Genomic DNA, 27,949 nt, shown 5'->3' with positions numbered 1-27,949 from the left:
GAAATGGGAAGTAAAGAATTAGGGTGATTTGGGGGGCTATTCACGTAATAATTTTTACTTTTTGAAAGAGAACGATAAACTTAGGCAATGTTTTAGCCAGTATCTCCACATGCCTGATAGAAAAATGGGTGAAAAGAATTACAACGTCAAGATAAGGTAGGGCATGCGTTCATTCCACAAAACCATTTTGAAGAGGACCAGGAAGCAAAAGATAACACTTAGCTCTCAACACACATAAATAGCCTATAATTATGCGAGACGATGACCCGTGGCTCTCGCACTCACCATTCCTCTAGGACCTGGATGCTCTCCATTTTTGTCGTTTGTGTGGGTCTTCCTGCATTTTCCCCTCTTTCTTCATTCCTAACGGTGAGGCTGTAATGCAGCATAACAATTTATTTTGTCAAGGGTGACCCAATTAAACAAAATAATAAATTTTGCGGGAGAAACATTTCAAAGAGATTTTACTTTCAACTGTGTGAGACTATTTCAAGCATAAAAAGAGCAATATCATTTTTAAATAGTGGGTAAGCCCACGTCAACTACAGGAAAGAGAATAATTTCTTTTAAAACAATAAAGTAAATCAGAATCTCAGAAAAGGATATTGTTATATATTATGACTTCTTCCTTACTTAAAATCCCTCAGGATACTTACCGTGATTAAATGCTTTAACATTTGATATGCAAGGATTGTCCGGAAAGTATTCAGCCATCTGCGTCTCTATTTTCCAATATTATATGGCTGGATAGTTTTTGGAGAGCCCTTGTATATCATTACTTTAATCTATTTATTTATTTTATATTTTTTGTAGAGACAGAGTCTTGCTATGTTGCCCAGACTGGTCTTGAACTCCCAGGCTCAAGTGATCCTCTCACCTAGGCCTTCCAAAATACTGGGATTACACACATGAGCAGTGGCATCCAGCCTATATTGCTCTTTAAATGAAAGCCATTTTGGCTTCTGGTTAGTTCTAGTCATAATTTGTTTTCCATTTATTTCCCCTCATTGATAGCCAAGAAGAGAAAATGTGTCAGAATTGAATACAGGTTTTGCTAAATTTTCATCATCCTTCCCTGCGGACTAGGTTACTGTTACCAGCAACACAATTCCTCCAACTATTAAAATGTGGGCTCCTGGATTTATAGTTAACTATCTTTCTCCTTTCATCTCAGTCTGTTGATCTCCCATGTCTTGTGAGAGACAGGCCAGCAACTCTGAGTTTGGGAGAGGAAAGCACTGCGTGGTGTGGGGGAGGAGTCTCTGTGTCTAGGACATAGGCTGGGGAACTTTACAGGACTATAGGATCTAGGACAATCCCAGGGGTTTGGCCACCCAGAGCAAGAAGAATTATCCTGGTTGAACATGGTGCTCATTCCAGTAATCCGAGCACTCTGGGAGGCCGAGGCGGGTGGACTGCTTGAGCTCAGAAGTTCAAGACCAGCCTGAGCAACAGCAATACCCCATCTGTACTAAAAATAGAAAAGAACTAGCTGAAGGCTGTGGCAGGTGCCTATAGTCCCAGCTACTTGGGAGGCTGATGCAAGAGGATCGATTGAGCCTAAGAGTTTGAGGTTGCTATAAGCTATGACACCACAGCACTCTACTGGGGTGACAAAGTGAGACTCTGTCTCAAAAAGAAAAAGAATTGTCTGATTCAGATAAACTATAGCTGAGCAGTGCCTTAGGGGGGACATCCGAGGTGCCAGGTGTAGACGAGAAATATGCAGGGGTTACAGGGAAGTGTTAAGAAGCAAGATGGGGAAAATGACTCAACAGCCGTAGAAAACTCCAATTCCTTCCTATATCAGCCAACTGAGGCCTCTGTCAAGGAGCGAAGGAGCTTCAAGAGGCCTTTCAGAGAGCCAAGCGAGTTTGGGTAACATCTCTTTCATTTCTTTATTCTTTCCTTGACTCTATTAGAGGCAATGGAAAGTTCGATTTGGTGGTGCCTGTTGGTGCCGGACACCGTTCTTTCACTACTGATGTTACTGTCCCCATTTCACAGATGAGCAAAGTGAGGTGCAGAGTTGCCTGGTAGGTTTCTCAAAATTGAACACTGAGTATGTTACATGGTCAGAGTTCAAAAGCCGCTCTTTTGAACAACCCTGTATTTTATTGAGTGGCCTCCATGAGGCAGGCCCTCTGACAGACGCTCAGGTAACACACCTCTTTGTATGAGAATGCAGGAAATGGTCACTAAATGTGGCCGGAGTAGAAAGATGGTGGTTATGGAGAAAAGGAGTCTAACAAGTAGCTAATTCTTAATATTGAAAATCTGGTAGCAGAAACCGAAACAGTGTCTCATTCTCTGCTTCTTCCATTCTCAGGACCAAGGAGAGAATGTCACAAAGGGGAGGATTTCAGGAAGAGAAGCCTGAGGTCCGGGCCAACATACAAGTGAAAGTGAGACACACAGGTCAGTTCACTGGAGGAAGTGGACTAACCTGGAAAAGAGAACCCAACAGGAACCGGAAAGGATTCCTTACTCAGAGAAAAGGGCACTGCATAGAAAAAAATTGAGTTTCATGGTGAAATAAATTTGAGTTCTCCTTTCTATTTCCAGAGACAGGTTTGTTGGTATAGAAATATGGACATAAAAATGGGGTGACCCAGGGAGTCCTAGGCAACAGAAACTAGAGCCGACTGTTCCTGAGAGCCAGGGCACACTGGCAGGAGCCCTGCAGGGAGGGAGCAACCCCACGGTTAGAGACATCAAAGCTTCCAATGTAGTGTAGCCATTGGCAGGGATTCCGAGGGAGCAGTGCAATATTTCTAGGTCTTTGCATGTGGCTACCATGAAGTTCGTCTGTGGCTTGCGGTCACTAAGAAACCTCAGTCCTCCATGTCACTATGCACTTAGGTGAGGTAAGTGTTTTAGAGAACATTCATTAATTTCTCAAAGTATCTTTGAGTAAGATTGCTTCTCTGGAATTCAGAGTTATTTCTAGTAATTATGAGAAATTGGATGGGTGGGGAAATACATCACTGATAATAACATTCTGTGACGTTTCTTGTATATATAAAATGTGCGTTTTCTTGCAAATTCTAGAAAGATTTTATTTAAATAGGAAATTAACACTCATTCTGCCAAGGTTTATTAAGCTCACATGTGTATGAGTGCACACAGATTAAAGCACTATAGGGAGACTAGAAAAAGAGCTCTCTCTCTCTGCTTAAATAACAAACTCCTTGAGGTCCCATAAAATGCACCACGCAAAATGTAGGTGTACCTCATTTCATGCAAAATCTTTGAAAAACGAGTTGTCTGTGGTGACTTTGCTGTAGAACAACCAAATCTGGAAGCCACATGAATGATTCACAAGTTTCTGAACGTGAATTCTGGCTCCTAGAGCTGTTTCTGTGATATTTACAAACATTCCAAATGCTACCATATTAGAGCGATCATTATGAAATATTGGGTTGTGTTTACATCTTTCATTTCTACAGATGGTAAAATACGGACATGCATTTGGACTAAAACTACTTATAACAGACATTCAATAAACGCTTAACTGTTCACCGTGGTGCCATTTCTTGATCTAATACTGAACACCATCTTGCCCTGTAGAAAGAAATTGAACTTTAGCAATGGACAAGCTGTCCTTTTAATTAGCCGTCCCTTAGTGCTGTTCTTTAGAACTGGGTTTCACAGCTTCAGTTATCAAGAACCACTAACAATGCCACTGTCAGATGAGGAGCCACGGAAAAAGCAGACAGGGACTGGATCCTGGGCTGCCTCCCCATCCCGAGTCCCACTAATGTCTGTCCCCACTTTCACCTGGGGCTGATTAGGTGGGTAATTTTTTTTAAGCTGATAAGTTACTAAGACTATTTGCTGTGGATCTGTACGTTATGTTGTGTGTGTCTGAGAAATGACCTAGAAGGAAATCACCAAACTTAACGGTTCTGAGGAGTCACACAGAGACCGGTTTTTGTTTTCACTTTTCGGTGCATAACATTTTAAATTTCCATTTCTACTTGTTAAGCAATTAAAGCCGGTAGGAGAACAGGACACGTACACAGTGCTCACCATAGGAGACTTGACCAAAGCTTAAATACTTCATGGAAGAACAATGCCGATAATCTAGGCTAAATGGACTAAAGTCAGCATTGACATCCCCATAGAGATTTTCTAAAATGGAGACTTTGTGCATTTGGCACATTTCAGAAAATGAGGAAATGTACCCCCTGGGGGGGCTGTTTGTTTACAGGGAAGGGTGGGATAAACATTACTCGCTGCCAATGACAGAGTTTACCTACTGATGTGTCGAGCTGGCTGTGTGCAGGGTCTATTTGCGAAGACAGTCTGCTGCTATAAGAAAAACAACCAGTTCCTAAGATCAACCCTTACGAGGGTTGCAAATAATGTGAAAACTTCACAGTAGCCATGGTAACTCTAGCAGAGAGGCTAGTCACAAAATCACATATATTTACAGAAAAATTCAACTGAGGAATCAATAAGATGCGACATCAAGGCCCCAACAAAGAACTGCTGTCATTGGTGAAGGCAGACCATTCCATACTTTAATATTCTCACATTGTGCTATCAATCTTTCCTAGTCATTTAAAAGCTTCTGCCTCCAAGTTCCCATTGCAAAAATAAAATCAACGTCCTTCAGGTTCTGAAAAAGAATTGGGAGATTATTCTTTAGATCTTTCCTTTTCATTATTCAAAATATCATAGTAAAATAGCACAGCTCTATTCAGGAGAGAACAATAACTTACAAATATGTATGAAACACCTGGTTTATGCAGCGTTGCCTGGGTTGGAAATGCAAGATGAATAAGACAAAGGCTCTGCTACTGCAGAGCTCGCACAGGTAAATAAATGAACCCGGCATTGTGATAGCAACTAAAACGGAGTTAGCGACTTTGCACCGCTGTGGAATCTGTGCTTCTGCGTGAGAGAACTGAGAAGAGCTGCACAGAGGAGGTAATGATTAAATTGGGTTGCAAACCAGCAGGCATTTACCAGATGGAGACCCGGACAAAGGGGCTTCCAGGCGGAGGGGGGATAAAATCCTAAAGAAGTTGGGAGTTGCACAAAAGCATGATGCAAAAGGAGAACCCAACAGACAGATCCGAGGTCTCAGGGCAGGGGCAGCAGATTAGGACGGCTGTGAATATGCAGCGGGCCAGACAGCAGTGAAGCGGACTCCAAGGCAAGGTTTACCCCCAGGATGATTTTGGCTTTGTGCTTTACTTTTCCCATTCACAATGGAGATAACGGGAGGGACCCACTTCACAGGGACACAAAGCAAGGAATAAAAGCGTGTGACAAAAAGGCGAATGATTACAAATGCTTAACCATGAGACTGCATATTAAAATAATAATCCCAAATTATTTCAACCTGAGAAAATAGAGACTTAGTCTCTGCTTTGATTCTAGAACACTTTGGCGTACATTACCTTGCCATTTCTTCCTCACGACAGTCCTGTTAGGTTAAGCAGAGGACTTGTTATCAATCATCCCCATTTTATTTACAAGGAAATAGTCAGGATGGATGACTTGACAACATCCACAAGGGACACTGATCTGAGAAAGGACAGAGACTCACATCTTTTGTCTTACACAAGAGCTACTTGTGGTATTTTCCTTTTTCAGTTGTGACACAAATTAATTTTTCTTGAATGTTTGGAAAGGGGAAACCTCCTGTTAGAAACCAGTGCACTGTGTAAACAGAATATCAGGAGCTGCTGCCCAAAGAACTGTGTCTGTGATAGATACTGGTGGGCAGCAGTGTCTCAAACCCTGGAATTTGAGGTCACCATAGAGGGGATGTTACAGAAGGTTTGCAGAGCAAAGCCTAAAAGAGGAAGGAAAATGGTGACTCCACGAGTGACCGTGGACCAGGTGCTGCTACACCTGAGGAGTGTCTCCCTGGGAAGTTCTACTTCTTTCCATCAGCAAAGACAACTTAGGGAGAGCGGAATAAGGCAAAGAGAACAGAACTGAGGTACTGCTTACAAGACGACAATAAAGAAAAAAGGAAATTCACCTGAGGGTGGGACATGAACCACATAATATCGATAATTTCAGACATAGAGAAACTCAGTGTCAAACCTGTGACGTGATCCTCATCTCTGATTTCTCTGTTTTTATAATACAGCTTAGTTGTGAGTGGGGTACGTGGGTCAGAGAATAGTGGCATTAAAAAAGAATCCCACATCGCCACTATGAAGACTCCTCCCACATTTTATAGTCAAGTATCGTGTGTCATAAACAAGTATTTCACTCCTCGGCTTAAGCTTTTGTTTTAGAAACTTAAACTGCTCAAGTAAAATAAGCAGTTATGAAAAATATGTCCACTAGATGGAAGTGTTACCTTCATAATAAATGCACTAACCAAGTCAGAATAAAGGAAGACTGAAAAAAGTTTCCGGGAGTAATTACTGTTATTTGGAAAAAAACAAAACCACTACTCTTATTATTTAAGAAGATAATTAAATATTCCTAAGGAATTTGAAAAGAGTCATTCTGTGCATAATAATCCACCTTGGAGGGAATAAGCTTAATCTTTAGGGTGTGCAGAACTGCAACCAGTTGTACCTTTTTGGCATTTAGAAAATGTTTTGAATTCATCGTGAGCCCAAAGTCATTTGATTTAGGAATATTTTAGCCTTAAAAACAGGCTGGTATAATCCTATTAACATTGTCCTCACTCTCTCCAATAGCAAATTGCTTTGCTCTCTAGTTTCTCCTGCTGGGGTAAAATGGAACTTAGGTCATAGGTTCTTGGAACAAATTAATTAGAAAAGGTTTTTAACTACCAATAGCAAATACTTTTTACTTAAAATGTTTTCAAATCTGTGAGAGTGGAGTCTCCACACTTTATTTTTATTTTTTTCTTTCTGAGACAGAGTCTCACTATGTTGCTCTCAGTAGAGTGCTGTAGTGTCACAGCTGACAGCAACCTCAAACTCTCGGGCTTAAGCGATTCTCTTGCCTCAGCCTCCCAAGTACCTGGGACTAGCCTGCCACACACATGACTTTTATTTGTTTTGTTTTGTGTAGCAGGCCCAGGCTGGGTTCGAACCCTTCAGCCTTGGTGTATGTGGCCGGCGCTGTAACCACTGTGCTGTGGGCACCACCTTCTCCACACCTTCAATTGCAGCTTCGGTTGTATGTAAACATTCTCATCTTCTTCTGACACAGGGAAGCACAGAGAAATCTCTCCCTTCTCTCTCTTTCTCTGTGTGTATATGCATCTGTTTGAGAAGATGAGTTTCAAAATTCCCTCTCTTTATCTGTATTAAATTTTTATTTCAAATCCCAAGCCACATGTTTTAAGTTCATCAGCACATTTATTCAATGTTTAGAATGCCAGCTGCATTTAACAGGTAAATTACGTGGCGAAAATATGGACCACTCTGTAAACTTAAGTTCAGTTAGATAACCAAAGCCTACTTGGCATGAAGAGGGTTTCTCCAGTTTCCCTTACTGGACTGAAGTAGATAAACTTTACGTAATCCATGCTGCTCATCAGAACCTTCTACTTCAGCTTGACTAAAACCCTATTTTAAGCTGTTCCTTCAATCCATTATAATTCATAATTGAGTTAGTGGATTTTTTGGTAGGAAAGCAAATATCTTGGATGTGAAAATGCCAAAGGGAATTCTATTTAGTCAGTAGACACTGTTATTAAAATGACATGTCATTATCTGAGTCTTCAAATGCATTAGTTAAGTTGGAGCTCAAGCTTCTGATTTTACAAGTTTATGTCTCTATCCTACAAAGCAGAACGAAAAAGTTAGAACTCCCACAATTAACATTCAGAAATGTTTCTGACAGCCATCAGGGTCATCATTCATTCACCCATTCATCCCTTGCGTGGTGTTTTCCAGTTACTGTGTATATGAATACGGATGGGATGGAAGTGGGGGTGTCCTTGGGAATAAACATTATTGAAGGCATTTTTGAAACTCGTCTTTTCAAACAGATGCATAGAGAGAGAGAAATCAGCAACAGAGAGAGAGAGAGAGAGAGAATGAGGTATCTCTTTAGTTTCCATGTGTACAGAACTTACAACACTCTGGGAGTCCTATGGCTGTGTGGCATATGGTCCATGGACGTTCTGCCTTACACCTGTGCTGACTGACATGAGAGTTGGAGGGAAAGGGTGAAGGGATCTGCAGTGCAGAAAGAGCAGCTGCGATGTTAACTGACACCATATAAACAGGACAACAGTCAAATCCTAGGAAGTCTGGTAAATTCCTGTGGGTCTGAGACTTGTGAAAGAGATAAAAATGATATGTATCGATATAGGGTTATGAGAGGGGCTTGTAGCATGCCCTGGGCCCTAAACTAAGTGATGTATATATCTTATTAATCACCTTTTACTGGGGAAGGAACTGAGGCTCAGAGAGATTTAGTAACCTCCCAAAGGTTTCATGGTTCTGTGTTATGAACCTGGGATACGCCTGTATCCTATGCAGCCTATTGAAGTTGGCTTTACACGAGGAAGGCGTGTCATTAGAATCCATGTGTAATATTAAGTAGAGCAAGACCATCTATATTTAGAATTAAACATGTGAATTTTACTATTCCACTAATACTTATGGAATCGGTCAGTTAAAAACTATTTTTTTACTTTCAAATAATCTATTTGCCTCAAATGAAAACTATCAATGGCAGAAATTTGCCTTGTACTTAGGAACAGATTCTCCCATGAGATGTACATCAATATATAGTCTATAGATATCTGAAATAAAAGCAGGGCTTTTATGGTGTTGGAAATTACTTTCATTTGTAACATCCAATTCAGCAGAATTATGCAATCGACTTCATTTTCACAAAAAGTGGACCCCATTGTCCTAGCTGACAAAAGAGAGAACAAGTAATTCTTGGGTGGTGTCCTAGAATAGCAGGCAGATTCTAACAGTCTTCCGTGCCTAGACCATGAAAGAAAGTAGGCTAGACCCAAAAGATACCGGGAAGGATTTTCATGAGAGGAACAAAGCGTTAATACTTCAATCAGAGGTGACACACAGGAAAAGGCAGCAAAGCCGTCAATCTCATTTCTGTATTATTGGTTGGGAGGCGCTATTACTGACTGGGGAAGCTCTTTGATATTGTCCAAATAGCTAATAAATTTAGCCAGGTTTGGAAGGGTTAAATTTTACACTGTCGTGGAAATTAAATAATTTGCTTGGAATTAATCCGGAAGGGAAGTCTGAGTTCCCTCACAGCAAACATTCACCCTGGAGGATCACGGTGTCACAGAACCTTTAGAGAGGGCCTCACTTATCTGCTCTTTATGCAACTTACTGCAAAGCTTGTTCTTGCAAATTTCACCAACAGCCCCCTAGTCAGAACACAAGATGCATTAAGATTCTTATCGTATTGGACCTCCCTGGAATATTTATAACCTCAAACGTTCTCCTATTTGTGAGACTCTCCTCTCTCGGCTGCTGGGACACTCACCCACTGAGTCTGCACAGCACCCCTCACACTGTCTCTCCTCCACCTTTTCCATCTGGCAGCTCCCCCACTTCTCTGCTGCTCTGTAAACGGTGGTACCTCCTGAGGTTTGCAGCTCCCTGCCCTTCTCCCTGGCATGCCCTCCAGCGTCATCTTCCTCAGCTCTTACAACCTGTGTATTGGTGACTCCCAGCTTGTCATATGTAATCTAGATTTGCCCTACAAGCTTCAAATCTATTTATTTATTTGACAGTCTCTTTCTGTTGCCCTAGGTAGAGTGCCCTGGCATTATCATAGCTTAACAGCAACCTCAAACTCTTGAGCTTGAGCAATCCTCATGCCTCAGCCTACCTAGTAGGTAGGAACCACAAGTACCAGCCACTATGCCCAGCTCATTTTTCTATTTTTAGTGGAAACAGGGTCTCACTCTGGCTCTTGCTCAGGCTGGTCTCAACCTCCTGAGCTCAGGCAATCCACCCACGTTGACCTCCTAGAGTGCTAGGATTATAGGTGTAAGCCAGCGTGCTCCGTGCTTCACACTCATTTACACAGCTGACTCTTGGGTCCATCACAGGATACAGGTGGAATTCATCATCTGTGGATCCTGTTCTTGCCTTCTCTCAGTTGGCAGGACCACCACCCAGCCAGCTACTCACAAAAGGAATACGGACTTTCCTTCCCTCCTCTGCCTTGTCTATCACTAACTCTTGGCAGCCTACCCTAATTCTTTTCTTGAAGACATAATTGTCTCCATCACTTTTACTGCATCTTTATTTGGGGCCCCAGTGTCTCTCACCACAGCTATTAAACAAGTCTCCTGACATTACCCTCGTTCTTTGGCTTTTCCTTCCAAATATTTTCCATTCCCTTTGGGGGGATATACTTGAAACTCACAATGGACTCTGCCCCTTCCTTACTTAAAAACCTTCAATTGCTTCCCATGTCCAAGAAGTATAAACTTCTAACTCCTGAGCACGGTGTAACTGATATTTTGCCTTTCTCTCTAGTCTTCTCTTTAGTCTTCTTGATTTTAAACCGATTTCAGTGTCACCTCCCCACACTCCCCCCCCACTCCTTTCGCTCTTTACAACTAATCAGTACACCACTGCTACACACACGTGCAGGGGCTCGGAGGAAAATGACGTGTAGAAGAAATCTTGTGGTGCCTTAATAAGCCCGCCTGCCCCATAAATATACCAAGGCCTGGGAGAATGTGCCTAGTAATTTTTGAAAAGAACTTCTGCAGCACACATTTTCACGTTTTATAAAGTAGCCTCAACTGGCAACTCTAAATCATAAACACCTACTATGTGTCAAATATTATATTATAAGCCCAGATCTATTTTTGGCTATCTTAATGCATGGAATTTCAGTATATGTTTACAAATGCCCAGTGGTAACTGTGAATTTTTGTGAATTCAACTACAAAATCTACATATTATAACTTTACTGAGATATTAACCTGAAAAACAAAAATGTAGGTCAAACAGAAGAGGAATTGCTAGTATAAAAAACGGTATACTGAGTTGGTGAGTCAAACCCTGACCTTCCCACTGGGCACAGTGGCCCATGCCTGTCATCCCAGCACTCTAGGAGGCTGAGGTCGGAGAACTGCCTAAGCTCAAGAGTTCCAGACCAGCTTGAGCAAGAGCGAGACCCTATCTCTACTAAAATTAGAATGATTAGCTGGGCATTGTGGTGGGTGCCTATAGTCCCAACTACTCAGGAGGCTGAGGCAAGAGGATCACTACAGCCCAGGAGTTTGAGGTTGCTGTGAACTATGATGACACCACTACATTCCACCCAGGGTGATAGAGTAATACTCTGTCTAATGAAAAAGAAAAAAAGAAAGAATCCGCCTACCCCACAAAAACCCCTCCAACAAGTGACCTTCCATGTGTTCATTCTTGTCCAAAGTAGGGGGAGCCTAGCCATGGGTATGAACAGTATCAACCCATTGCCAAGGTCATCCCTGAAACCCTGGCACAGTGTGGCCTATCCAGACACAGATGGTCCTCACCACATCACCACATAGAGTGAGTCAGCCTTGGCTGGGACTTGAGAGATATTTTTTCTAGGATCCTTGAAACCAGTAACCCCACCCATGTCTTTGTGCAGAGTCCTGTCCCTAAACGCACTGTCACACCTCTTTACCTACAGTCTCTTTCCTCCTGTCCCCTCAGAAGTCTGGGCTTCCCCACCCACCTAAGTGAAGCTCCTTCTACCATTAAGCACCCTCTCTGAAAACACTCGTTTTCTTTGTCCCTTTCCATATCAAATACATTCTCCTGCACACTCGATGGTCCCTGCCCTACTTCCTCCCACTGGCCCTTCCTGGCATCCAGCTCTCAGAAGCCACTGCCTAACTCACCCTCGTCCCACACTCACTCATTCCTCTTCTGTGCCCTCTGAGGCGTGTGCCACTTGATGTCCCCCTTCCTGCCTCTCCTTTCTCTGACAGTGCAGATCCCTTCCCAGAACATCATACTGTGGACTTTTCTTTCTTCTGACTCTGCATCTCAGGGGAGCCACACACAGAGTGTCCCCAGGGAGTGCCAAGAGAGCCTCCGGGACACCCCCCGAGCTCCTCACTGACAGCTTCCACTGGCTATGAGCTGCCTTACCTTCTAAGCTGGTGGTGGCCTGAAATGATTTAGTCTTTTCTATTTTCTGCCCCGTTGTTCTTTCTACTCTTCTGAGTAAGACTGAGAATATTTTTATCTATTATTTTCTTTCCCATCCATCTTTCCCCATAGATAATTTTAATACTACAATGTATTAAAAATGTATTAGAAAATGTATATTTATTTTATAGTAAATAGTCAAAAAGAGTATACACAGCCTACTTTTCAGGGAAAAGGGTCAGGTCAGTTCTAATTCTGGCAGCTTTACAGTAGCACACACAACAGAGTTGGCAGAGGTGGCTTTAATGCTAAACTCTTTTAGGGGGTGACCTGGGCTTAATACCAAAATGTTTATATCCAGATTTAGTCGCTTAGCACTGAGAGTTTGTTCCCTGTCACTGTAGAGGTGGGGGGAACCCACGAAAAGCTGAAGTAGAAGAGTGCCAGGCAACAGGAAGCACCCAACAAATTGTGAATGAGTGAATTAATGAATGAGTAACACAAAGGCTCACAGTCCTAATGTCCACGTTTTGGTTTGATGTGTATGTGGCCTGGAAACCCTGGGTTCATTTTGTAGATGTCTTTTTATTCTGTAAAGTTCATAGAATTAATGGAAACGGTTGAGGAAATCTACCCACGCCACAGTGAGATGAAGTTTCAAAAGCATAGAGTTCATTGTAAAAGATAATTATGATGACCTGTTGACAGGTAGTTTGGGACTCTTGTGCAGAGTAAGTGATGCCACAGGAATAATGGATGCTCCCATGGGACATGTGGTCCAGAGCCTTTACCCACTGGTGCTGAGGATGAAATGATTCACCTTGCATGTGGAGCAGTTTTATTTCCAGGGAGTGGTTTCTTCACGATGGTGCAGACGTGTGTTTTGTTTTTCCTTTCAAAAAATATCCTTTGATTTTTAAGGCACGCATCTTAGTGTTTCCATTGGCAGAGAGCTATAATGTGACAGCATCAGAGGATAAAATGGGACATGTTTGCAAAGTTTTGAATCACGGATGCTGCGGTACGTGTTAAAAATGGAGGGGGGGCACCCAAAACACGTGTCCAAAGTGCTTAACATTCACTTCATGAGATTTACCCCCTGGTCTAGGAATACTAGGAATTAATGTGTCCAAAAGAAAGATGATTTTAGCTTTCAAAGGGCTGGTTCATTTACTAAATTTAGTCTGTGACTGTTCTCTCCTGAGAAGAGTCTAACACAGTGGGCCAAATCTCACAGGCACAGGACTGGGAAAGTTGTATTTGGAAATGGTTCATATCAAACCTAGAAATGAACAGTTTGGAAATGTTGCGTTAGAGTAGACTGAACGATGGACTGGAGGAGAAGAGGCTTGCATCCTTACTCCACCTCCATCCCTAGTGTGCCCAGGGACGGCAGGCGAGCTATCAGTTTCCTTACCTATAAAATTAGACACAGAGTTTGCCAAACATTACTTTTTTTTAAGAAAAAGCCATTTCCTCCCTAAACAAAAGCTTACACCTAAATCTAATATGTAAAACAGTTAAAGACAGAACTATTCCTTTGGAAAGTGCGAGGAGGAGCCAGGACTGTGGCCAGAAATACTTGGTCCTCTCTTCCCTCAACCATCATCTCTCACCCCCACAAAGTGCCCAACAGAGGTCAACTCAAACATTTTGGAGAGATGCCAGTTGAGGTCTTCTGAGTTCTAATTTGGTATGACTAAACACTGGAAACCCATCTTCTTCAATGGACACCTCTAGAAGCAGCCAGTTGTTAAAAAAGAGATTAACATTCTAAAGACTTTATATGAAAAAAAAAAAAAACAGCCTGGGCTATTTCCAATGTTACAAAAGGGTTCACAGGGGAATTGGAAAATTACCTTTAAGCTCAGAATAAAATTGGAAAGATCTACCTTCCTATTTCCACTCCGATGCACCTCAGTTTTGGAAGCACACAGCAAGTTTCTAGTCCGCAATGCACTTTTACAACCTGCGTTATCTCATGTGGGGGTATCTGAACAACCTCGCTGACTCACTGTCCAACTCATGGCAGTTTGAGGGGAGCCTCCAGCATTTTTCAAAGGTTTCTTTCTCATAGAGAACAGGAAAGACACAGGGCATGGTGGCTCATGCCTGTAATCCTAGCACTTTGGGAGGCCGAGGCAAGTGGATTGCTTGATCTTGGGAGTTGGAGACCAGTCTGGGAAAAGGGAGACCCCATCTCTACTAAAAACAGAAAATTAGCCAGGAACCTGTCATCCCAACTACTTGGGAGGCTGAGGCAAAGGACCACTTGAACCCATGAGTTTGAGGTTGCTGTGAGCTGCTACACCATGGCACTCTACCCAGGGTGCCAGAGTGAATCTCAAAAAAGAAAAAAAGGGGAAGAAAGGTAGAATTTGAAGTCATTTTGTTTCCCAGTGACAACCTTAAACCTCTAGACAAGTGGTCTTGACAAACTCTCTTCCCCTGGCGAAAAAAGGCTTAGTCTTATGCATAGAAACATTTGTCCATTAACAAACTGTTCGTTTTACAGCCTAGATTCAGGCATCCATCATTTCTTTAGGTAGGACAGTTACATGGCCTAGACCTCATCCTCTTGTTTCTTCTCTTTAAAGTGGAGGCATCTCAGGAGATAGGGAGAAAGAGTGATTTGATTTCTAGACAGAGATAGAAAAAGGATCAGCTTAATAAGTCATTATGAAGTTTATACAAACTGTTGAGAATTTTGAAGGAAAGTGTAGAAATATTGAGCCGTCACCAGTATATACTTACTCTCCATGCCCTCCCCCAAAACAAAGTGCAGTGGTAATTTTTAAAACATAGGAATAAATATAAAAATGAGAGAAGAGCGGACAATGGAGTATGAATGAGAAATTCAAATTTGAGGAAAATATTATATTGTTTAAAAAACCCATAACAACATGTGAAGCTAGTTTATATTTATTACTAGACATAGAAATTTATTTTCCTACCGTTCCACTTCCTAAAAAGGAAGTGAATGCAGACACATGACAACTGCCCCCATTCATGAATGACAGTTACTTCATATTTTGATGTCTAACTTTTTTTTAGAAGCTAAATTATATTTTTAGTATTTTTCTTCTGCTCCTTTGACCTAGCCTGGAAAATCTGAAGAACATTTATTTCTTTTTCTTTTCACTCCAAGAAGCATTAACAGCTTTCTTTCCTCAACTCAAAGTACAAAAAAAATATTTTAAAAATCTGTGTGTGAAGGACATTTTCATTTGTAGTAAGACAATGTCATCATAATTGAAATCCATAGTTAACCTGATTCAACCTGTTTTCAAAATCAAGTTGTTCATGTTAGACATTACCTATCATTTGTGATATGAAGAAGGACTTGTAAATTTGTAGATTATACATGTTATGTCGTAGTCTTAGCCATTCATCACTCATTGCTCACAGCATCTCTCAATGAGGATACTCTAGAACAGGCGTCCTCAAACTACAGCCCGCTGGCCGCATGCAGCCCGCGTAGGACATTTATCCGGCCTGCCGGGTGTTTTTGCCACTACTGCCTGTCCTGCTTAGCAGTCGACTGGTCCCGGGGCCGGCAGTCCAGCCCTCCAACAGTCTGAGAGACAGTGAACTGGTCCCCTGTTTAAGAAGTTTGAGGACTCCTGCTCTAGAACTAATAGAGCACATGGCCAATGCACCAGGTAGTTGGGGATCCTCTTTAGAGGTATGTGGAGTTGACATGCTTAGCAAAGCTATTTCGTTCTTGATCCATCATCTGTGTTCTGTGACAATCTGATGCTCATGAGGTAATATTGATTGTATTTAATGTGTACTTAAAAAAAAATATTTTTTTGAGATAGAGTCTCACTCTGTGGCCCTGGGTAGAGTGCCATGGCACCATCACAGCCCACAGCAACCTCAAATTCTTGGACTCAAGAGATCCTCTTGCCTCAGCATCCCACGTACCTGGGACTAAACGTGCACCACCATAACCAGCTAGTTTTTTTCTTTGTTTGTTTTGGATTTTTTATTGTTTGGGATTCATTGAGGGTACAAAGAATTAGTTTATGCTGATTGTATTTGTTAAATAAAGTCCCTCTTACAATTGTGTCCCACCCCCAAGAAGTATGCCATCCACTGTGACCCCCCACCCCACTCCCTCCCCTCTTGCAGCTAGTTTTTTCTATTTTTAGTAGAGCTAGGTTTTCTCTCTTGCTCAGGTGGGTCTCAAAGTCCTGAGCCCAAGCAATCCTCCTGCTCAGCCTCCTGGAATGCTGGGATTATAGGTGTGAGCCACCATGCCCAGCCTGGACTTTTAAAGTCAACAAAAGCAAGTCCCACTAAGTATTTGTTTGGCAGCTAACAAATACAGGGAAATGAAACTCCGTATTCTATATTTTGGTGTTTTAATCTTGAAGCAATTAGGAATAAATTTGGCATGTAAATAAAGTCATTCACTGATTACAGAAACATGGCATAGTGCAATGGAGAAACAGTACAGTCCTCAACCCCGTGTAACAAAGCATGGTGATACATGGCATTTAAAATAAAACAGCTTTTTAAGACTTTATTTCAAGCCAGCTCCTGTGTCAGACACTGTTCTAGGTGTGTTATGCTTTTTATCTCATTTAATTTTACAGTAACCTCATAAGGCAGGGATTCTTATTACTGTTATTTGGCAGAGGAGAGATCTGAGGACCAAGAGAGATTAACAAATATGCTGAAGGTCAAAGAGATAGTGATGAGTGAGGACAAGATCTGAAACCTGGCAGTCTGACCTCAAAATCACCATCTCCAGTGACTACATGGTATTTCATGATTAAGACCAGACCCAGATGATCTCTTCAGGTATGGGAAAGAATAAGCTTACACACTGGGTCTGAAAGGTTGACCTTATCTAGAACTCTTATTTCCTCCATCTGAAGCTGTTAAAGCTTACAAATAAAAAACTAAAGACAAATTATGCATGGCTTTCCAACAAAGAATCATAATCTGGAAGCAATTTTGGTATTTATAAAAACTACTTTTAACCATCCAGATTACTATATTGGAATGCTTTTCTGGAACTGGCATTTTTCTATAGTGGGTGGAGCTTGTCCACCATCGAGGGGGCCACTGTAGGGTAACACTTCTTATCTCCTGTTTCTGTCATAATGATATACATATTTGCCATCATATCAAAAAATAACCTTGATAGATGTTGGTAATGATAGATGTAGAGATCACACATGCATATGACAATCATCTTATTTTTATCTGTATCTTCCAGAAGCATGGATGGAAAAAAACATGATATAAAATAATTTTTCTTTCATTGCCTTATGGTTAATTTTAATGTAGATTCTGAGGAAATATTATAGTTTGCTTGTGGAAATGTCTGCATGGTAACAGTGATAGTCTTTAACAATTCCTCTTGCAAAAGGAAAAGATAAGACAGTTTGAGAAGTTTCAGTGACCGCAAGATTTGGCATGCATGTGCGCACTGGTGCTGCCTTGCCCAGGTGAGGGGTCACATAGGTAGCAAAACTTACCAGGAGCAGCTGCAGCAACAGCACCAGCAGAAGCAACAAGTGTTGTTGGGCCTCTGGTTTCCGGGGGTCTGAGACACAGCAGGTGTTCCTTCATTTTGGGACTGCTGCCTTTTTCGCATTTCAGCTACTTCAGTACCCAATTGTCTGAAAGAAGAGAAAAGAATGTAAGGTTTGAAAAAAATCACAATACGGATAAGCTGCCTATGCTGAAGGAAGCATTTCATTAAGGGAGGAGGGAGGTAACTTAAGAATAAAAGAACAAGTAACTTTTACTAGCAGACTAAAAATTCTCACGAAAATATTCTAAAAACTTTGCAAATAAACCTCTATCATTATCTGATGTATACAATTATAATAATGAAGTTCCCATATAATCAAAATTATTGGTAAGGTAAATATGTTAAGTTTGAAAATTTATTTTTAACATTCTCCTTAAAACCAAGAATGATTACATCTGCTCTCCTTACAGGGATGTATACAACTCGTTTCTCCACCGATGTTTACAGTAAGGTGAACTCAGCTTTACCAATCATTGTTTAAGGTTTTTTAACTATAGAACATTATGAAGAAGATCAAATTTTTGTTTTTGGCAACCTCTCACTTCCTTTAAAACACTCAATATCCTTTTGGGCACTTCTGACTCAGCCTCCAGGCCTGATCTTGATAACATTACCAACATTACCAAAGTGCCTTATTTTCTGTTAGGAGTCACTGTTGCAAAGGTATCAGCTCTCCTCTCTCCACTCCCCTCCACCCCAAATTTATTTTAACAGAGACTTGGTGGAAGTTAAAAAGTCATCAAATTCAGGGGCATTACTTTGGTAGAATTTATATCTCACGGCAGATACAAAGAATAACGGAATAGAGAGTGCCCTGCCTGTGACCTTAAAAATGAGGTCAAATTTAGAGGACAAATCCTGATTTAAGACAGGGTGGAGGATAAAAAAAATAAAGTTTTATTTTAGCAGAATAATATCCAATTTAACATGAACTCTTAGAAAAATGAATGAAATCTACTAATAATGTTTTTCATAAATATGCAATATATGTAGATCATACTCATAAATTCTCATATGTGGCTGAGAACAATATTTATTAAAACTATAAAGTACTTCAGGTTATTTTAGCATTATGAGCTCATTCTTTACAAATTATATTTTCAGTTCTAAATACAATGATGGACACTTAAAAAAAAACTGAAAGAAATAGGGGGGAAAATGACATTCTTGAAAAAAAGATAAACATCCCTTTAGGCCAGAAATGGAACAGAAAACCACAGTGGTAGGTGAATGGGATCTAAAGTCACAGTCATTCTGTAGTTCAGGAATGGAAGACGAAAGGGGCACAGGTCTGTGCTCCAGAGTGATGTAAGATACTCTCCTATGATGAGCAACCAGATTCTAGGCTACCTGCATATCAGGGGCTGTGGTTCTGCCATTCATAAAATGGTGCTGAAAAAAAATTATTTTACTATTCAACGACACTTAGTGCAAGAGAGGGAGGGTACAGAGAAAGCCATCCACACTGGACCTAGGCCAAGCAGCCCACCGGGTCAAGGGTGTCTCCAAATTATTGCTGGCTAGGAAAGAATCCTGAGATACTGCTTCAAGACTACAAGTCTTGAGGGACTAGTGGAGATAGTGGAAAAGTGTAAACATTATGAAGGGTAAGTGAGAGTGAAAAAGGCACCTCTCATTCAATGCGCTGCTTGAAAGCAAAATTTCAAATTAATACCAGAAAACAGCCAGCCAACTCAACAATTAGGAGAAGAATTTACTCCTGAACAAATGGAAAGACTATAACAGAATCACCTAATATGACTTACATAAACATATGTTTAAGATAAACAATGTAATAAAAAAAGAATAATATTCATATAGAACAAGAAATGATAAAAAAAAATACACAAATATAAAACAAGAATAGATAGAATGGAAAATGGAAATTTAAAACAGAAACATTAAGACATTCAGATATAATAATCTCTTCTGAAAATAATCCCCAAGAAAATAAGTAATGGTGCCAAGGAGTATACACAGAATTCAGCAAAGAGAGATAAAAATATAAAACACAAAAAGAGAATTGAGACAAGCACCCCAGGAACACTGAAAGACTCCAGTATGCAGCCAACAAGATTTTTATCATAAGAGGAGAAATAATAGATTGTCAAGAAAGTGATTTTTTTTTTTGCAGTTTTGGCTGGGGCTGGGCTTGAACCTGCCACCCCTGGTATATGGGGCCAGTGGCCTACTCCTTGAGCCACAAGTGCCACCTAAGAAAGTGATATTTGAAGGGAAGCTTGCTGAGAATTCCCAAGAATTGGAAGGAAACAAAACAGAACAAAGTTTCTCATGAAAGAGCATACCACATGCTGAGCAGGTGCAACAAAATAAAAATAAAAATAAATCCACAGTCACACACATTAAAGTAAAATCACAGACCTGTGAGATAAAGAAAACAGCTGTTCTATGCACAGAGAAGTAACTGCTTTGACTAATAGTAGACTTTCTATGATCAATATGAAGACAATGAGCAATGGAATGCTGTGTCCTTTGATTGACAATAGACTTTCCATGATCAATATGAAGACAACAGGCAATGGAATGGAGCGTATTTTGATTGACAGTAGACTTTTCATGATCAATATGAAGACAACAGGCAATGGAATGGTGTTTCCTTTGACTGACAGTAGACTTTTCATGATCTATATGAAGACAATAGGCAATGGAATGGTGTTTCCTTTGATTGACAGTAGACCTTTCATGATCAATATAAAGACAACGGGCAATGGAAGCTTCATGAATAAGAATAGCACCCTTTTAAGAACGAGTTTGAGAGCTCTCCTGCTATCTATCCAAGTGAAGACACACTGAAAAGTCTGGTGTACAACCTTAAGGAGGACCCTCACCCCAGCCCAATAATGTTGGCACCCTGATCTCAGACTCTCAGCTTCCAGAACTGTGAGAAACAAGTATCTTAGTTTATGGTACTTTGTTATAGCAGCCTGAGCTAAGACAACAACCCCACTAATATACTTGTCTTTTCAGGAAATAATTAAACAATGATGATATTGTTCTATGTTACATTATAAAATAGCACTTAAAATGAGTAGCTTTCATTAACATAATTTTCATAAGCATGCAAACAATGATACATTTTATTTTCTAGATAATATATGTAGCAGAGTTATAACAGCATGACCTGAATCCGTAACTTTGTGTGGTTTGGAAAGATAATAATGTGAATGTGATTGGAGAACAAAGGGTTTCAGCTTTATCTAATCATTTCTTTAAAAAAGATCTGAGGCAAAACCAAAATTTTGACATTTATTTAATTGGGGTATTGGGCCTAGCTATATTTGCTTTATAATCTTTTGTTACTTATCTGTATTTTATTTTTTTCTTCAGAAGCACACACACAGATAGATACAATATAGCTTTATTCTAGACGGAAGTCTTTATCTACAACTGAAAAATTTGCAGAAAGATTCAATAGATTTCTTAAGAATTGAATGCCTTAATTTGTTCACTGTTACATACTCAAGTTTACAAAATTGTGAGGTAAATGCCATCTTGGATATCTGCTTATGTAGGCAATCTCTAGTGATGTTGTGGTTTGAAATTGCTATAGGAGGCATGGTTTCAAATATTATGTTAGGTTTCTAACACTTAGATTTGCAAGGCCTTTCAATCTCTTTTCCATGTCTTTTGGCTGGCAAAAAAAAAATAAGTTATATACAAATATTTTCTTTGTGCTCTTCTGAGGTAATTGAAATGTTGTACCATAATCACCTTCCTCCAGAAAAAAATATTCCACTCACTAATTTCTTTTGTGTAGGTTTCTATACCATTTGGTGAAGATTGTTTTTATTTTCTGACTGATTTCTATATGTTTCTGAATACAGTAATTTAGCACCTCATCTGTGTTTCAAATCTAAACTGTTGGCTGCCCAGCCAGCATACAGCTAAGAAAAACAGTCTCCTATCATATCTTGCTACATATCTGCACCAACAAAATAATTAGACACACAGAGCTGGAGGGAGGAGTGGAAACTATGTGAGAGCTCCTCAGTGACAATGCCCAGAAAGCTCCTTCCCAACTCCCAGTCAGTGGGTGACTTAAGTATGGAAAATCGTGGCATGCCCTCAGGCAGTGGTCCCCTACCTTTTGGTACCAGGGACCAAATTCATGGAAGACAGTTTTTAACTTATTGGAGGGGTGGCTTCAAGGTGATTCTAGCACATTACATCTCTACCTCAGATCATCAGGCATTAGATTCTCATAAGGAGCAGGCAACTTAGACGCCTCACATTTGCAGCTTGCAGTACAGTTCTCGCTCCTATATGATTCTAAAGTCCCTGCTTATTTGATAGGAGGTGGAGCTTAGGTGGTGACACAAGGGATGGGGAGTGGCTATAAACACAGATGAAGCTTTGTTCACTTGCTGCTCACCTCCTACTGTGCAGCCTGGTTCCTAACAGGCCACAAATGAGTACCAGTCCACTGCCTGGGGGTTAGGGACCACAGCCCTCAGGTACTCAATGATCACATCCTGCAACCCTTATTTGCATCTACCTCCTGTGTGCAACTATAAACTCAAAATGAATGGAACTGACTTGGGTTTCTCAGTAGATACAGAAGGGAACATGTGTCCAACCGTTATATAGTTACAGAGTTCACCAATTCTAGTTTTAAGCAAAACAAATATGTATGTTTTCCTGAAATCTCATGGTATTCTCTGCCTATAGTAGACACACAATAAATATTAATGATGGAAAATTTGAAAGATTGCTCTGATTGTTAAAAATATTTGTTTTCTAAGGACATAGATTTGGAAGTCAAGTTTGAACAGTGCTCTTCATTCTTTTCCAAGGTGTCCCTCATATGGAACAGGACTAAACTCATATCTAGGTTTAGTTTGAGTCTCTAGACTCAAACTAGAGACTTGAAACCTAAGTGGCCTGCTGTAAACACTCATGTTTTATCTTAAAAATCTATATGAAATCTGGACATTTGGTATGTATCACATACAAAAATAATAATAATATATATGCATATATTTATATATGACATATATATATGTCTCTCTTTGACACAGAGTCTCACTCAGTCACCTTGGGTAGAGTGCCCTGGCATCATAGCTCACAGAAAACTTAAACTCTTAGACTCAAGCAATTCTCCTGCCTCAGCCTCTGGAGTAGCTGGGACTACAGGAGCCTGACATCATGCCTGCCTAATTTTTCTATTTTCAGTAGAGACAGAGTCCCACTCTTGCCCAGGCTAGTCTCGAACTGCTGAGTTCAAGCAATCCACCTGCCTCCACCTCCCAGAGTCCTAGGATTACAGATATGAGCCACCACACCCAGCCAGTTTCTTAACATTGGAAGAAAAAGAATGTTCCTACATCTTTTTTAATAATCAAGATATTGTAGTGGGAGTATCAGTTGGAAAATTAGGCTGAATTAGAAAATAACTGACTCTACACATCAAAATTAGTTTTCAACTTGCTCTTGATGTCACCATATCTTTAGGATTCAAACTTACAAATACATAAATGGCAATGTCCCCCATCCCCACCTGCAAGCTGCACTCCAGTCCGGTGAGTAAACAAGCTCCAGAGTCAGGCTACCTGTGCACAGATCTTGTCTCTGCTATTATAGTTGGATGAACTTTGATTAGTTACTTAACCTATTTGTGTCCCAGTTTCCTCTCTGGCAGATAATAACTGATAGTAATAGAACATAACAGTACCACGGTAGGAGTTAAATGAACTGGATGAAATACTTGGACCAAATCTCTGCAATAATAGTAAATACTCAATAAGCGACAGCTCTCTTAAGATAATACTGAGTAGACTTGATCATAATGCTGCCAAAACGTTAGTTTGGTACAATGTTTTCAGGCTACAGATGTCGAAGCTTCTTATCACTGTCTTCCTGCTGGGAGTTCATTTCACATATATGGTGGGTTGTAAAGCTTTCGTATTCACTGGCTAGCATTCACTGGCTAGCATCAGTGTCCTAGGGTTGTACACAAAAGCTTACTCAGTGAAGAAAGACTAATCTTTTGGTTTTTTATTTCACCACTGACACTGTATTTTTTGTCACATGTAAATGAACTGAGTTTCAAGTGACTCATAACACCTACAATCAACTCTGTACCCAACAATCAAACTTCATTATCTTTGCAGCCATCTTGTCAGGGTATGAGAAAGCATTCAGTTTCACCACAGAGCTGTTCATTCAGTACTGAGCCCCACAAAGGTATGTGCTAAAAAGTCAAATATGTGGGCCTTCTTTAGCCCTGGGGTGGACAAGGAATCTACCAAGTACAGATATTTATTCTTAGTTGTGATATACTTTCCCTGTGAAGAAAAGCAATTCACCTCTCAATTAAGGTTTCTGATAACTACTCTACTTGAGCTAAGCCAGCACATATCTATGTAACTAAGCAAGACTTCAATATCCTAGTTCATGATCTATGTATCTAAAGAGAGTCATTACCCAAATAGTGATTTGGGGGCCATGGTTGGGGGACATTTTTTAGTGTATTTTTCTTCAAAACCACCGATTTAATGATTAAAACTATTGGAAATTTAAAATTAAACTTGCTGCGCTTTCAGAGAGAATAATCACTATGATTGTGGTTCCAGTACATACTCTGGGTGGTCAGACTTCATCAATAGCTATGTCCACATGGTTCTTTTTTCCTGGCCAATATAGAATCCTCAATAAATTGTCTCATAATGGTGGGTCAACAGTTCTCTCTTCATATTTATATTAATATTTACACATATGCAGTTACATATAAATATATGAAAGACTTCAATATAATTAGCCCTGTGCCTTCCTCTGTCTTTGAAGAACTGGAACCAGATTAGCATCAGCCCCTCCTGTCCTGGCTCTCCTGGAGCTCCTGGCTGCGTTTAAAAGCATTAATTGACAGGGCTATTTGATAAGGGCACCTTGTGCAGTTCTGCTACTAGTTAATGTCCCCAGAGTTAAGCCGTTTCTATTCCACAGGACATCACAGTATCTACTCTTATGATTCTGGGCTTCTTTCAACTTTCCATTAGCTTCCCTTGACCATGCTGTCTGTAGATCATGCTCTCTGTCGTGTTTTGGCTCTGGAATAAGGAACATCGAGACTTGAAACACAAAGGTCTGCTTTGTTCTGGGTGCATGGCATTGAGCAAGTTACTTAACCACTCTGCCTTTGCTTGCAAAATGGGAAAACAACATTTACCTCACTCAGTAATTGTAAGGAATAAAAGGAAACATACTCAATGCTATTTCTACCACTAACCATATCAGGGTGCCAGGTCAGACACACTCAAGAAGTTGTCATCCCAATCAGAACAGTTCTTTTTTTTTTAACTTAATTTTTATTAAATCATAACCATATACATTTATAGGGTACAATGTGATGATTGATTCACAATGTGGAGTGCTTAAATCAAACTAATTAACATAACCATCACCACATTTACTTATTTTTATGGTAAGACATTTATAATATACTCTTAGTTGTTATGAAATGTACCCTTGCCTTGTGTAGATCCTGCCAAATACCCTCCCTCCACTCGCCTTCCCCTCTCCCCTTCCCTCTCTCTCCTCGCCCCTCTATCTTTCTGGATTATCTTTGTATTTTATCACTCATATGATATGATATTCATATTTTATCAATCATAAAACAATTCTTATTATTATTAGTGTTAGATAAACATTTCATATTTAAAAAAAAAAAAACACCACCTGATGACTTTTCTTCAAAATTTCACAATGGGTTTTAAATTATCATTGTAAGGGTGATAGATTTATTTGGTAATTGCCAAATATTAACTTTAACACAACAAGTTAATATTTGGGCCTTTGTTGTTCAAAGTGTACTTCCTGGACCAGCAAGTAGCATCACATCATCTGGGCTGTTATTAGCTCTCTTTTGGTTCCTACCTGGGACTTTCTGGCTCTGACTCTGCATGTTGTTTGGTTTAACAACAACATGCTTATATTGTTTTGTTTAACAACATAAAACAAAATGGAGTAACAGGTGACTGGTGTAGGTCCTGAGGTCTCGACATCCCTGGTTCAGTCCACCATAGGTGGCCACTGACCTCAAGGGCCTGACTCACTAGGCATTATAGCTGGTGTGCAGGGTCTATTCCTGAGAGTTGGAAGGACATGGTGTGTTCTAGTGAGGCCCAAGCAGGAAGATGATCTCAAAGGACTTTTCTGAACATCTATTCCATTTATAACCCTGTCTACTCTCTTCTCATTTGGGCAGAAATAGAAGCTTCCCTCTCGGTGTACACCCAGGCTTGTGTGTCTTTGAGCCATAATTCGTATTCTGACATGCTTTTTGGCATCACCAGCAGTGGCTGAAGGCTCCTCATCCAGGAAATCTTTGCAGACCCTCCCAGCCTGTGGGAAGGGCCCAGCACCACTCCATCTTCTTTGCCCCATAATTCCCTGTTGAATTAGAGCTCTGCCATTTCTAAGTTTCTCCTATAAGACTCTGAGGTTTTTCAGGGCAGAGCCTGGGTCATTCATCTTAGTACTCTTGATGGACATAAAAAAATGATTATGGTCGCAATTAATCTCTGACCAAGCACCGATATCTCATGAGCTAGAGCTATTCCTTTATTTTGCTCAGAGGAAAAAAAATTTAAATGAACAAGGAGAAATGTCTTTCATAAGCTTTATCTCACATTTTTTCCCTTAAAATGTGATACGTACTAATGTTCATGTATTTTGGAATGTAGTACAAGCCAGTATTTCATTTCAAAACACACAGTTAAAAATTACATTTTGATGCTAACATTTTCAAAATTATGTGGTGAGAGGCACCATGAATTAAGCTTGAGACTCTGTGAGCTCAGCCAACATATGTTTTGTATTAAATATATGACCCATTTCTTGAGATAAGTGAGCCCCATCCCTGTGCGTCAAATGAGTGAAATGAGAGAAAGAGAAGGTTCTCCAACAGAGGCTGCATTTGCACAGTTGCGATGAAGGGGAAATTTATCCAATTATGTAGAAATTCTGGAAAGCCTGGAAGACCAATAAACATAAAAGTAGGGCTTTTAAAAATCCTCTTTTTACCTGACTTATTCAGGCTTTGTTTTATTTCAGAATAACAGCGTTAGCTTAAGATGACTGCCTTAGAAATGGACAAAAACGCATTCCAGGAAGAGCAGGCTTTGTCAGAAACACTGTAAGGTGACAATGAGAATCTTTAGCATGGCCTTATTATATTCTCTGGGTCATTAGAAAAAAATGAATGTTTAATATAGAGTCATAATGGGTTTTCTCAGGAAAGTACCCACAGCACGTTAATCTGTGTCCCATGTCACTCTGAGAGTCATCAGACTGAGAGCAGACATGTTTGTTATTTCAATACGCATAAAGATAACCAACATTAAAATAAAGAAAAAATGACTTAAAATGTGACAAGAAAATAAAAAATCAATAGACAAAATCACAGCAATTGAAAAAGAGGATTCCAAAGATTATTTCCCCTAATAGTAATTATCCATATAATTATTTAAGATGGTTATACAAACAGGGATAAATGCTATGGTGAGAATAAAGAGTTAAAGGCTGTGTGGAAGCTGCCAGAAGGAGCTAAAACACGCAGAAAATATCCCATAAATATGTCCCAATTATGTTTGTGCTTAATATAACATACCTAAATGTTTTTCACATTTTTTTTTCTATAATGAAACCAAGGTAGGTTACCTGTGGTTCTCTCTTTGTACTTCACGATACCTCCTATTTTGAAGAACAGCTTTGCCTGGCCATCTCCTCTGGTCTACTCACCATCTAAAGGAGTGTACTACCTCTGCTTTACAGAGCTACATTCTCGCCTTTGTCCTACACTACAGACATCTACAAAAGAGCATTTAAAGACACAATCAACTAACCAATAAATTTACTCAAAAGTCTACTTTGTACTCAGGTAAAAATTTGCTGGGGAGGATTTTTGGTCCTCTTTTCCCGACAACATATTATTTATTGTATCTGTTTGTTCAAAATAATGTCTTCTCATTATTCTGCCTTTAATAAAATGTATTTTCAGCAAACTAGTCCTGTTATAAAGTTCATACCTGTTCAATCTTTTTTTTTTTTTTAATGGACATACCAACCTCCAGGAATTATGCAAGTGATGGAATCAGTTCACTCAGCTCTCTTCACTCACATAGCGGAACACGTTTGTCATTCCAGGAGGAGTGGACAGCAGCTATCAGGATGGCTGTGCGTGGTGATGAAGGAACAAGGGCTCGACCAGCAACCCCAATGGGCAGCAGCCATCAGGATGGCTGTGCATGGTGATGAAGGAGCAAGGGCTCGATCAGCAACCCCAATGGGCAGCGGCTATCAGGACGGCTGTGCGGGGTGATGAAGGAGCAAG

General features: G+C 40.2%; 1 protein-coding gene across 1 annotated transcript in view; it reads right to left on the bottom strand.

The window, feature by feature from the left end:
* The window catches only part of RGS17 (regulator of G protein signaling 17), a 92,815-nt gene that overhangs the window by 12,712 nt on the left and 52,154 nt on the right, over positions 1 to 27,949 (bottom strand). The window contains exons 2-3 of the mRNA XM_003797865.2: positions 17,540 to 17,683; positions 286 to 375 (exon numbers count right to left, since the gene is read on the bottom strand). Of these exons, the coding sequence (XP_003797913.1) occupies positions 286 to 375; positions 17,540 to 17,658 (209 nt within the window). The 5' untranslated portion in view covers positions 17,659 to 17,683. The remainder of the gene's footprint in view (positions 1 to 285; positions 376 to 17,539; positions 17,684 to 27,949) is intronic.

This window comes from Otolemur garnettii, unplaced genomic scaffold (genome assembly GCF_000181295.1).
Source record: "Otolemur garnettii isolate 467f Iridium unplaced genomic scaffold, OtoGar3 scaffold00126, whole genome shotgun sequence".
Taxonomy (NCBI): Eukaryota; Metazoa; Chordata; class Mammalia; order Primates; family Galagidae; genus Otolemur; species Otolemur garnettii.
The sequence above is the reverse complement of the archived record's forward strand: the minus strand, read 5'-3'. Positions and strand labels throughout refer to the sequence as shown.